The 12,385-nt window shown below is 38.8% G+C and overlaps 1 protein-coding gene across 5 annotated transcripts in view; it reads left to right on the top strand.

The window, feature by feature from the left end:
- Window positions 1-12,385, top strand: part of MAST4 (microtubule associated serine/threonine kinase family member 4) — a 797,816-nt gene that overhangs the window by 769,457 nt on the left and 15,974 nt on the right. For 3 of the 5 annotated variants that reach the window (XM_044663416.1, XM_044663424.1, XM_044663440.1), the window contains 3 exons: window positions 1,482-1,609; window positions 1,908-2,143; window positions 10,036-10,236. In XM_044663416.1, coding sequence (XP_044519351.1) covers window positions 1,482-1,609; window positions 1,908-2,143; window positions 10,036-10,236 — 565 coding nt within the window. The remainder of the gene's footprint in view (window positions 1-1,481; window positions 1,610-1,907; window positions 2,144-10,035; window positions 10,237-12,385) is intronic. The other 2 variants (XM_044663432.1, XM_044663447.1) reach the window with 1 other exon arrangement.

The raw sequence follows: 12,385 nt of genomic DNA, 5'->3' as shown, positions 1-12,385 counted from the left end.
TATATATATATATATATATATATATATATAGAGAGAGAGAGAGAGAGAGAGAGAGAGAGAGAGAGAGAGAACGAACAAACAGCAAAGTACAGCAGAAAGAAGGGCAGCTAGGTGGCACATATATAGGGTGTCTGACCTAGAGTTAGGGAGACTCATTTTTTGAGTTCAAATCCAGTCTCAAACACTAGCCATGTGACTTTGAGCACTTGAGCACATCACTTCACCCTATTTGCCTCAATTTCCTCATTTGTAAAATGTGCTTGAAAAGACAATAGCAAACACTCCAGTATCTTTGCCAGGAAAACCCCAAATGGGGCAATGAAGAGTCAGAGGCAACTTAAAATGACCGAACAACAATGGAAAGAATGCTGAATTTGGTCAAATTCAACCCCCATCACTGCCTGAATGATTTTGGGCAAGTAACCTCATGCTCTGGACTTCAGTTTCCTCATTTATAAAATGAGATTAGGTCAGATGGTTCCTTTCTAGCTTTAAAGCTACAGCTCTCTGGTAGAACAAGATCTTACTGTCTGTTGAATAAAAAATAGGTCACTGTCAGGTTACTCATTTATAGAAAATGGAATAAAGATACCGAGTCAGTCTTGGAGCCACATCTGGGAATGAAGGGCTTAGACCATGTCAGGAGCTTGTCAGAGCTGTCTTCCCAAATGAAGGTTTTCTCTGCTGCCTTCCCCCCCTCCTCCACCATTCAGGAGCCAACTTCTGCCCTGGCACCTCCAACCTCCACTCCACCCCAACCCCAGCCAGGGCTTTCTTACAGGAGGGCTGTAGGTTGCTCCAAGCTAATAATGTGGATCTGAGTCGAATTCTGTGTGTTGATTCAGTTTTCTTAATCTCCTTTTTTGTGACATTTGACCATTCTTATGGGAGGGTGATGGCTATCCAAAAGTAGTCTGAGATCTCTCATGATGACAAGCTTTATCTCTGTAGGGACCCCAGTGCCATAGCGTGCCAAGTTGACAGTTTGTATGTGTGATTTGTAAGCTAAACAAAAACCACTGATTTTTTATGACCAAAATATGTGCTGCCTTTTTCCTAAATCTTTGGAGCAAGTAATTTATTCTTTTCTTCACAGTCAATTCCAGTTCATTTTTCTGCTTCCCACCCCTGACTGGTGGCCATTAAATCTCTCTCTCTTTCTGATTTTCTTTTGATTGACTTTATGGTTAAGAAGTAATCTAAGATGTGCATTGATCCTCTGACCTAGAAACCCCAAAGCATCTATGGATTTTGTTTGTAGAAACAAAGTTCATACAGGGAAATGATGAGAGAAGTTGATGAATTCATAACAACAACAAAAAATAGGTTATTCATTGACCCTACACCCTCAGTAGTAAGGAGCATAAAGCATTCAGAGGGGGCTTTCTGAACATGGATTCCTTGAATTCAGATTTTAATCATCATGCCTCGTTTAAAAAAAAAAGAAAGAAAGAGTTAATGATTGCAAACTTTTCTCTCAGGTTTTTAGCAGCATAGACCGAATAACTCGGAATCCTGGAGAAGAGAAGGAAGACTCGGGGGATAAAGCAAAGAGTACAACTCTACCATCTGTGGAGACACTGAGTTGGAGTTCAGAGTATTCTGAAATGTAGGTAGAAATGCCTGTTACAATTACAACAAATGTTACAAAATTATTAGCCACTAAACCTGGCTTTTCTAACTCTCAATACCTCCTCCCAGTTCTATTATAATCTCTAGTTGTAGTGGTTGTTTTTCACCTGATTGCTTCCAAAATCAATGTTTTTTAACAGCTCTTTCTGTATTTCTTTCTTTCTTTTCCTCCCTCCCTCCCTTCTTTGCTTTCTTTCTTCCTCCTTCCTTCCCTTCTTCTCTTCTTTCCTCCCTCCCTCCCTTTTTTTTCCTTTCTTTCTTTTTTGTAATTTAAGGCAACAGTTATCCACATCAAACTCCTCTGATACTGAGAGTAACAGACATAGACTCAGTTCAGGCTTGCTTCCCAAACTGGCTATTTCAACTGAGGGAGAACAGAATGAGCCCACTGCATGTCCTCGGGAATCTAGAGAGGAGCCTGAAAAGCCAGCACTTCCTTCTGAAGAGTCTGTCCAGGATGAACCTGAGGTCACCACACCAGCGAGCACCATCAGCAGCTCTACTCTGTCCGGTAAGGAGTTTGGCATGGAAGTTTATGCCAATCCAGCATCATCAGGTTGGTTAGGAAGTGGCTTCTTGGCCTTCAGGATCTCTGGGGCTGGCCTTGGACAAAGCATTACCTTGATCACTCTCTAACAGCAGACATCTCTGGTCCCTCTGTTTCATTCTCCCCCACCTAATCATCTCCTTCACTACTCTTGTCATTGGCATAATACTGAAGCATGGTTACCTTAATCTTGAGGCACAGCTTTAATTTTCATGAGTGACATTAATTTTAATGAAAAATTAATATTAAATGTTAATTTTAAAAAGCCACTGAAGTCAGCCCTGATGGGAGTGCGTGATTGATTGTTCAGGTAGAATTTGATATGTAAATTTTTCCACAGACTCATAAGAGCCTTTAAATTAAATTCAACTCATCTTTATGGAGCACCTACTAGGTGCAAGGCTCTGTGCTAATGGCTAAAGACACAAAAACAAAACCATCCTTGCCCCACATTTTAGAGTAAGGGGTGAGGTAGGGAGGGGAGAAGTCATCAAAATGTAAAAAATAGATTCCCAATAATTTAGAAAGACAAAGTGCTAGTAACTGGCAAGGGAAGAGGATGTTGGGCACACTCTAGAAAGATCTAACATAGAAGGTACCATTTAAACTATACTTGGAAAGGATCTTAGAGCAGAAAGGGAATTTAAAGATCATTGGTCCAAGTTTCTATTTCATGTTAAATCTTTTCCACAACCACTCTGACAGATTGCCAATTGAAATAATGCTTCCAAAAACAAGAGACTCAATAAAATAGTAATTTATTCATTAAAAAAGTCTTTCTTTCCAGTTTAGGGTTTTGTAGATGATGTTAAAACTCATAGTACTTGGGGGCAGCTGGGTAGCTCAGTGGATTGAGAGCCAGGCCTAGAGATGGGAGGTCCTAGGTTCAAATCTGGCCTCAGACACTTCCCAGCTGTGTGACCCTGGGCAAGTCACTTGACCCCCATTGCCTACCCTTACCACTCTTCTGTCTTGGAACCAATACAAAGTATTGACTCTAAGACGGAAGGTAAGGGTTTTAAAAAAAAAAAAAAAAAAACTCATAGTACTTCCTAGATTCTATTCCTAAAGGTTGAGACCTTATTGCTTTCCATAAAACCATAGTCTCTGAGAATTGAAAGGGCCCTCAGGGAAAAAAAAAATTTTAAAGGTACTTACCTAGTGCAACCCCCACCACTTACTGAAAGCCCACTAAGGTATCCCCCAAATAGCCATCTAGTGGTTACTTTGGAGACTTCCACGATTGTTGTTGCTATCACCTTGGGTTCTCAGTGGACTGCAAGGTCTGGCAGTTCATCCATATTTGGGGAATTCTCAAGTGTGAGCCCAGTGATTGACTATAAATCTTTCATTTGAGAAGCAGCCTAGTCAATATTCAAAGAAATATATCACCAAGTTAAGGGCAAGGTGGTGAAATTTTCAGTCACAGAAACTAGAATGCCTTCTCTTAAAGTTAGAGAGGACTTGTGATCTATGTTATTAGGGAATACCCATATTACTAATGACTTCACAAATCAATGAAGTATCTGATTATTAAGAGAACAGTATGGCATAGCATCCACAGGGACTGGCCTACAAGCTGGGAAGATCTAGGTTTAAGTCTCTGGTACACACCAAATATAAGACTCTTAACCCAGGCAATCCTCCAAGTCAGCTTTAAGTTGCAAATTGCCAGCTTGCATGGATAGAGAGCATTCCCTGAGCAGAAGTTCTTTAGACCAATAATATCATAAGTCCTATCCCCACCCCTACTAATTTCCTTACATTAAGCCCCAAATGTGCCTTACCTTTTTCTCCCTGCCAATAACTTCTACCAATTGATTCTAGTTTGGGTTTTGGTTTATCTTTTCCTTTTGGAGTTAAGCAGAACAAATCTAATCCTTCTTCCACAAATATTTGAAGTAGCCCTCATACTTCCTACATACACACACACCTTAATCATCTTCTATGGATGCATAGTAAATTTTGTTTCCTTATTTCCTTACCTAATTTTTATGGTGTGTTTTTTTTCAGTCCCCTTAGCACATTGATTGCCCTCTTAAGACACATTCTGACTTATTAGTGTATCTTCTAAAATACGACATTGAAAACTAGACCCAGGCATTGGAATCTTTCTAAAATATTATAAACTTTCTTGTTACTTGCACGCAACATTAGTAGCTTATGTGTTAGATCAACTTGTTTGAGTGTTCTCTGTGGTGCCTAGAAGAGTGCGAATGCCTTCTAACAACAATGCAGATCAATCTTATTTCACACACACAAAAATCCAATATTTAAAAAACCAAGTGTAAAAAACCAATGCATGGAAAATGGAGAAGGGGAATTCTTTCCATTTTAGAAATAGTTTGGTTTTACCAAAACAGTTCACCCCATTTTCCTTTAAATTCTCCATTGCATTAGAATATAGTTCATTTTTCCTGGCCTCAGTCTCCTCATCTGTAAAGTTAGTGAATTGGAATAGATAGCTTCTTTCCCTTCTACCTCTAAAGCTGTGTCCTGCAATTTGGTTTTGAAATAACTAGATTCATACATAATGCTCAGTGAATTCAGTTTCTTAAGCACTTAATAAGTCCCCATTATGTGCTGGATATTTGGTGGACCAAGGAAATAAAGCCAAAAATGAAATGAGACCAGTCCTCAGGGAGCATATGGTTTTGTTTAATGAATCTACATGAAAAAGAAAGCAAACCTGGACTGGTTATTTTAGTGAAATAGTCTAATTGGCAGTTAAGTGCTACAATGGGTAGAGTACCAGGCCTGGAGTCAGGAAGGCTCCCTTTCTTGAGCTCAAAACTAGCCTCAGACACTTAACTAGCTGTGTGACTCTGGACAAGTCACTCTGCCTCATTTTCATCATCCATTAAATAAGCTGGAGAAGGAAATGGCAAACCACTCCAGTATCTTTGCTAAGAAAACCCAAATGAGGTCACAAAGAGTCAGATACAAGTGAACAATAAGAAGCCTAATTGGCCAATTCTATGTATTAATGTTATGAGTGACTCTGAGAACCTAATAACCCCTCCTTCCAAGAACCTAAAATTAATCAGTATGGTAGAATAGAAAAAGGATTGACTTTGGAGTCAGAGGACTTGGGTTCAAATTCTGCTGCTGTGTGTACTACCTATTTGACCTTGCAAAAGGAACTTCAACTAATTCATGTGAAAAATGAGATTTGAATAGATGGAATTTAAGATTCCTTATACTTTTAGACCTACGATCCCATCTTCTTCCTATCTCTTCTTCACTCTTCCTTGCCAGATATCTTCAAATACTCAGAGTTGAAATTTCCACCAACCAGGTGACAACTTAGAAATATAAGGAGTGGGTGAGGAAAGTGCCCATGTAGCTCAAGAAGGTTTTTGAATGATCATTCTCACTTTCTGACCTTATTACTAAGCCTTTTTTCTCAAATCACCCATAGGAATCCTTGCTGCTTTAGTATTTTTGCCACTTTAAAAAAGACTATATTTTTAGATTCATTTTAATTGTTTCTTAATGGGTAAGTTACTTATTACCTCTTACCCTATCAATCCCACTGAGTAGTAGGAGTCAGGGGGAGGGGAAAAGAGTCTCAGGGTTTGATTGATCACTTCCATAATTTTGAAAATGTCTATCCAGGTCCCGCCATGCATTTAGATGAATAGATTAAAACTACCTTCCTTCCCTTTGCCCCTTTCTTCCTCTCCCCCATATCCACACTAAAAATAATCAAAGACCTGAAGGGCTGCCCAGAATGAAGATGAGCTCAGCTACTCATTGCCTAGGATAATTAGGGAATCAGACGACCGTAACTGTCATAAAATTAAATTTCTTGATTTTTATATGGCTCTGCCATCTCATGCATGTTTGCACGCATGCGTACACACACACACACACACACACACACACTGTTGACATTTAGAGAACATTAAAGTGACAGTAACTACTATTAGTAGCCAAGAAAGTCAACCTCTCCTCTAGTGCTATCTAAATTAAATAGGCAAAATTGAGAGACAAAGAAAATAGAGGCAGAGAGGGAGACGGAGAAAGGGAGGGAGAGAGATAAAGAGAGAGACACATACACCCTCCTAATATTTATGTCCAAATACCCAACTAGGTATAGCATATTTGCTCTTTTTTTTCATTGCCCCATTGATTTAGAATCTGAATATGTTTGTGAAAAATGAAAGTGTATTATCATAGAGATGCCAAAATCCACCTGCCAATTAACAAATATAAAAGAATCCATTGCATCTGAGGTACTGGGAGTCTCTTCTTACTGACTTCTGAGATCTGATCTAATCTCAATTATAAAGGAAAAAATGCAATAACATTAGGATATTCTAATCTTAATATTTGTTCTGTTGATTAAGATGCAGTGTTAATAGGAAAAATTCTTAAATTAATATATAATGGGAATTTTGGTTTTTAAAGCTCTTGTTTGTTCTTAATTTGTTTTTTTAGTCATATTTGACCTTTGGTGACCCCATTTGGGAGTTTCTTGGAAAAGGTGCTGGAGTGGTTTTCCATTTCCTTCTCCAGACTTGCCCAGGGTCACAAAACTAGTAAATGTCTGGTACCATATTTGAACTCAGTCTTCCTGACTCTATCCACTGAGGCACCTAGCTGCCCTTATTGAAATAATAGCTACTACTGTATACATTATAAGTAAGTAGATAAAGATTGAACAAGGTACATAAAGCAATAGAGTTTGATTTAGTTATTTGCAAGTCATAAAAAGAGTTATGTTCCATAAAGTTATATTGTTTCATTGGCCCTTTAATTAAACTGGATCAAATGTAAATGCAGGAAACTTAAAGCACTACATTCATTGTGGATCAGATTATAATTCAGTTCCAGGCTCCCACCGGGTTTCCTTAGATCAGACTAAAATAAATGGGCTTCACATTAAGGAAGACCTATAGGTTAACCACACATAAAGCTTAAAAAACAAAATAAGAAAACGAGCTCAGAGTTGTTGTGTTTTGATGACATAGATATATCAAGGCAATGTTGTGCTGTTGAAAGAGAACACTGGTTAGAGTGTCAGAGGACTTGGGTACAAATCCCAACTCTGATACTTACTACACCCTCTCTGGATCTCAGTTTCCTCACCCGTAAAATGAAAGGGTTGAACTAGATGGATGGCCTGTGGGATCTCTTTTTTTTTTTTAAAACTCTTATCTTTCATATTAGAATCAATACTGCATATTGATTCCAGGGCAGAAAAGTGGTAAGAGTTAGGCAATAGGGATTGAGTGATTTGCCCAGGGTCACACAGGTGGGAAGTGTGTGAGGCCAGATGCGAACCCAGAATCCCCCATATCTAAAACTGGCTCCCAATCTACTGAGCCACCTATCTGCTCACTATGAGATCTCATTAACTCTAGAGCTGTGGTCCTTTATAAAATCCTACGTATAAAGGACCAGCCCTAGATTCAGGAAGACCTGAGTTCAAATCCCGCCTCAGATCCTCATTAGCTATGTGACCTTGGCCATGTCACTTAACCCTGTTGGCTTCAGTTTCCTCATCTGTAAAATGAGCTGGAGAAGGAAATGGCAAACCGCTCCAGGATCTTTGCCAAGAAAACCCCACATGAGGTCATGAAGAGTTGAACACAACTAGAACAACTGACCTAAAATCCTGTAGCAATTCTTAGTCAAATTTTCTTTTCAGTTGCTAAGCAATTTTAAAAGTACTTACCCCTCACTTTTAGTGCGCCTGGGTGCTTTTAATGATATTTAAGTACTTGCCAGGATTGAGTGTCTGCAAGGTGATTAACAACAAAGGAGTTTTGTATAGTGGCTTATGGAAGTTCAAATAAGATTATGAATACTCCTCCTGTGGAGGAGAGGAAGTGGTGTCAATGATTAGGACAAAACCAGCCAAGCATAATAATTTGTGAGTGAAAGGTGAGGAGTAGACACTCTGCCCTTCAGGAGGTTAGGGACGCTTGTCACTCCTGTTAGAGAATGTGCCTCTTCTCTAATCAACTATATATTAAGTAACCTTGTCTTCAGAGCCCCTTCCATCCATCCTGCACCCTCCAGCACGGCATTATCATATCACACAAAGAAAGGATGCCCCCATGATAGAAGACTAGTGACTAAGAGTCCCCCTTCCCTTAAGCATCTGCTGCCACAAGGGATAAGTAAGTGAAGCCCCAAAACCTCATTTCAAAAACAAGTCAATGTGACATGATTAAGTCAAATTTAAAATTGGTAGTGATGCTATCTTCCATATCCTGAGAAACTTCAAAAGGGAATCAGGATTTGTCACAACTGCTTCATTCACCTTGTTAGGTGAATGTAGTCCCAAAAGTGACTGAGTGTGTGGAATATTTCTCTTTGTTAGAACTATAACAAATTATAGAAAGATGAACTTCACCCTTCCTATTTTTAAAGAGAGCCTATTGTCAGGTAAATAAATAGATAGATATGTGTATGTGATTGTACATACATACGCATGTACATGTAAATGCATATATGTGTATATAGACATATATAACTGAGTCATAGAGGTACATTCAAATCCATCTGCCATTAAATGAATCCACTAAATGCCATGTTCTGAGGATCATTTCAATTTAACATGAGAAAAAAATACAATTACATTAAGATATCTTGTTCTTCCTTTGTATGTATGTGTATGTGTATATATATGTATATTCATGTGTGCATTGTGTACATACACATAAAAAATCAAAATGGAAATCCTTGAAAAACTTTCCCAGATTTTAAATTATGAGGAGGAGAAGGAAAACAGAGAGTTGATATCAGTTAATGGAGGGGAAAAAAGAGCCTCTGGTGGTGTTTGTAGAGAAGTTTATATTTTATCCTACAGATATTAGGGAGCGATTAAAATTTTTTGACCATGGAAGTGACCTGGTATGTAATAGAAAGATTATTTTGGCATTTGTAGAATTCATATCCACAGTTCATCATGGAAACTAATGGAAGACCTGTTAGGAGAAAGCTCTTACATTAGTATGGGTGAGAGGGAAGTAGGGCTTGAAGGAGTAGAAATAGGATGAAACTCAAATCTGCAGTATTTAATGGACACTGATTGAGGAATGAGAGATATGAAGAATTAGGGGAAAGGAAGAATCATCCTGATCCCCATATCAGGAGGATACAGCAACAGAAATTGAGAATCAAGAAGGGGAGGCAGCTTTTCTGGAGGGAAAGGGGAGGGGAAAACCGATTGACTCCATTTTGAATCTATGGAGTTTGAGGTGTGCCCTCGGGGTATCCAGATGTTTGGTTCTTAGTTGTGTTTCTTATAGTACAGCAAAGAGTTCTCTTATAGAGGACACCGAATGGATTTGAAAGTAAGAAAGGTAAATCATTTATTGCAAATTCTTTTCTATGATAGAGCTAGTGTGATATAGTAGTTTAAGATACTAACTGTGTGACTTTGCACAAGTCATTTCAGCGTTGCTGTATGTATCTCTTAGAATATAAGTTGCAGACAAAATCTACATTGTCTGCCAGTCTGCATTGGCAGAGGAATTTCTCCAACCTGGGGATTCCAGATATCAGTGATATCACAGGTCCATTCTCTTTGTACTACAAAACAGTTATTGTTGCCAGAGTGAGGGACAGATTCATCCATGGATAAGGCAGATAATCCTCTTCTTCCTTCTCCTCCTTCACCTTGCTGAACTCAGTCATATGTTTTAATGTTTCACTGATATTGTATAAACTCATTAGCAAGATGGGATGTTTCTCAGCCATTGTCATCATCACCCCTTTCTTCCTTTTCTCTCTGTCTGTTTGTCTCTGTCTGTCTATGTCTCTGCTTTCCTTCCTACCTCTCTTTCTCTCCCATGATCCATGGTTTTCCTGAATGTGTTTATCCCTTCTTCTTTGTACAGTTGGAAGTTTTTCAGAGCATTTGGATCAGATAAATGGAAGGAGCGAGTGTGTGGACAGTACAGATAATTCCTCAAAGCCATCCAGTGAACCTGCTTCTCAAATGGCTCGACAGCGATTAGAAAGCACAGAGAAAAAGAAAATCTCTGGGAAAGTCACAAAGTCCCTTTCTGCCAGTGCTCTGTCCCTCATGATCCCAGGAGGTAGAGATAAATCTATTAGCATGAAATCTTGTGGTTTGTGCATGCTCCCTTCTTACCCCATTTGGAACGCTGATCAAAATATGAAATTTCTCTTGGCACAATTGAAGTCAGAACTTCTGTCTCCTGACCCTTGTCATTCCCACAGGGCACCTGGTGGCTTATTTCCTTATGTCTGTGTATCTCTTCCTTTCTTCATCTGCTGAAAAAAAAAAAGAGTTGAGATCCTTCCTTTTAATGAAGCTTTTAAATTCCTGTCATTTTTAGGCCAATGTGTCATGAAAATAACTCTTATCTTTCCCCTCTGTGAATCCTTGCAGTCCACATGTGAGATTTGCACAGACCCATTTTTACATGTTAAAAAATAGATGATGGTAGCCTCGTCTAGGAGCTAGGGGTGATTTTTCTCATTTTTATAATGAAGAAAACAGACATGGGGAGGCATGGTGATATTGTGAATCAGACAGTGCAAGAATTAAGTTTTTCTTTCTTGATCTATTGAGCTATGATGCCTTGTCCTACTTGTCTTCAGTTCATTTACATGCTTGCACAGTCTAGAGAAGCTGTGTTCTTTTGGGGAGTGAAAGAGCTGTTTCTCAAAAGCCTAATTTTGTCCCCAGTGCATAAGCCCTGAAGTCCATGATATTTATCTCCACCTCCAGAGGCGGAATGGACACTGGTGGCAACATTGTGACTTGCCAGGCAGAAAACAGATAGAAGATCCCAAATGGAAATAGAATAACTTGGCAGATGGCTTGTATTGGGAAAAAAATCTCTCAGGATGAGAATGTTTTCCATTTTCTATATTCACACTAGTATAGAGGGAAACTTGGTATGTGCTTTTCTGATCCCCATATTTGCAGCTCATCGATATGCTCATTTGTAAGTTCAGTTTGCTCTCATAAATATCCACTCAGAGCTGCAAAATATATTCCTTTGTGTTACTGTAAACCACAGTAAGATGGTATTTCACAGTGTCACTGCTTGATGGAAAAGGTATGTTTAATATGGCCCACATTTTAAATCATACTGGTCTCCTGGGGGTGAATTTGGTTTCCAGGTGATAAATGGCGCCCTAGGCTGTAAAGGATTGGCAAAGAGGATAAGTAGAGGTACAGATTTTCCTTTATTATAAAAAATAATGACTATGACAACTGGCATTTATATAGCACTTAAATATTTGCAGAAGATTTTGTATGTATTATCTGATTTGAGCCTCACAATAGTCATGTAAGATAGGTAATATGGATTTTATCATACCCATTTTGCAGATGAGGAAGAGGATAAGTGATTTACCAATGCTAGTAAATGTGTCATAAATTTGTACCTCAAGTCTTTTCTACTACACTGTATCCATCAATACCATGACTTCTTAATGATGAAAAAGAAGTTTTACGTGTGTGTGTATACACCCACATACTTTTTCTTTCTTTACATTCATTTTTAAAAATTTTGAGTCCAAAATTCTCTCCCTCTCTCTCCAGACTCTACCACACCCATTGAGAATGTAAGCAATATGATACCCACTATACATGTGAAGTCATGCAAAACAGAATATATATATATATATATACTCTTACTAAACAGTTGAAGAATGGCTTACCTGCCTGTCTCTGCCCTCCCTCAGCCCCTGTAATACCCTTAAATTGCATATGAAATGAAATGAGATTGTCTATGTAAAGTATTTTGCAAACCTATTTAAATGTGTCCCCCCCTGAATATTTCTAAAACCCTAAAGCCAGTTGTGAAATATTGCCCTGGTTAGACCAGAATATCTAAGTTAATGAAGCAGAGCCAAGAAACAGCATAGAGAATAGGGCAAGGGGGCAAGTGTTTTTGTTCATCCAGCAGTCAAGGAGAGGTGGATGCAAGTTCTGCCCCTGATAGACACTGGCTCTGTGACCCTGAAGAGTCATTTGATTTCTCAGTGCTCTAGGCAGCTCTCTAAAACTATAAATTGCAGAGAAGTTGACAGCCTACCTTAGTAAAAATTCTGTCCCAATGAGATAATAGGTCTAGTCCTCCTCCCTCTCCCTAATGGAAGATAATTATTTCTTCAAAAGAGGAAAGAAGGAAGGAAGGAAGGAAGGAAGGAAGGAAGGAAGGAAGGAAGGAAGGAAGGAAGGAAGGAAGGAAGGAAGGGAGGGAGGGA

The sequence above is a fragment of the Gracilinanus agilis genome, chromosome 1 (assembly GCF_016433145.1).
Source record: "Gracilinanus agilis isolate LMUSP501 chromosome 1, AgileGrace, whole genome shotgun sequence".
Lineage (NCBI taxonomy): Eukaryota > Metazoa > Chordata > Mammalia > Didelphimorphia > Didelphidae > Gracilinanus > Gracilinanus agilis.
The sequence above is the reverse complement of the archived record's forward strand: the minus strand, read 5'-3'. Positions and strand labels throughout refer to the sequence as shown.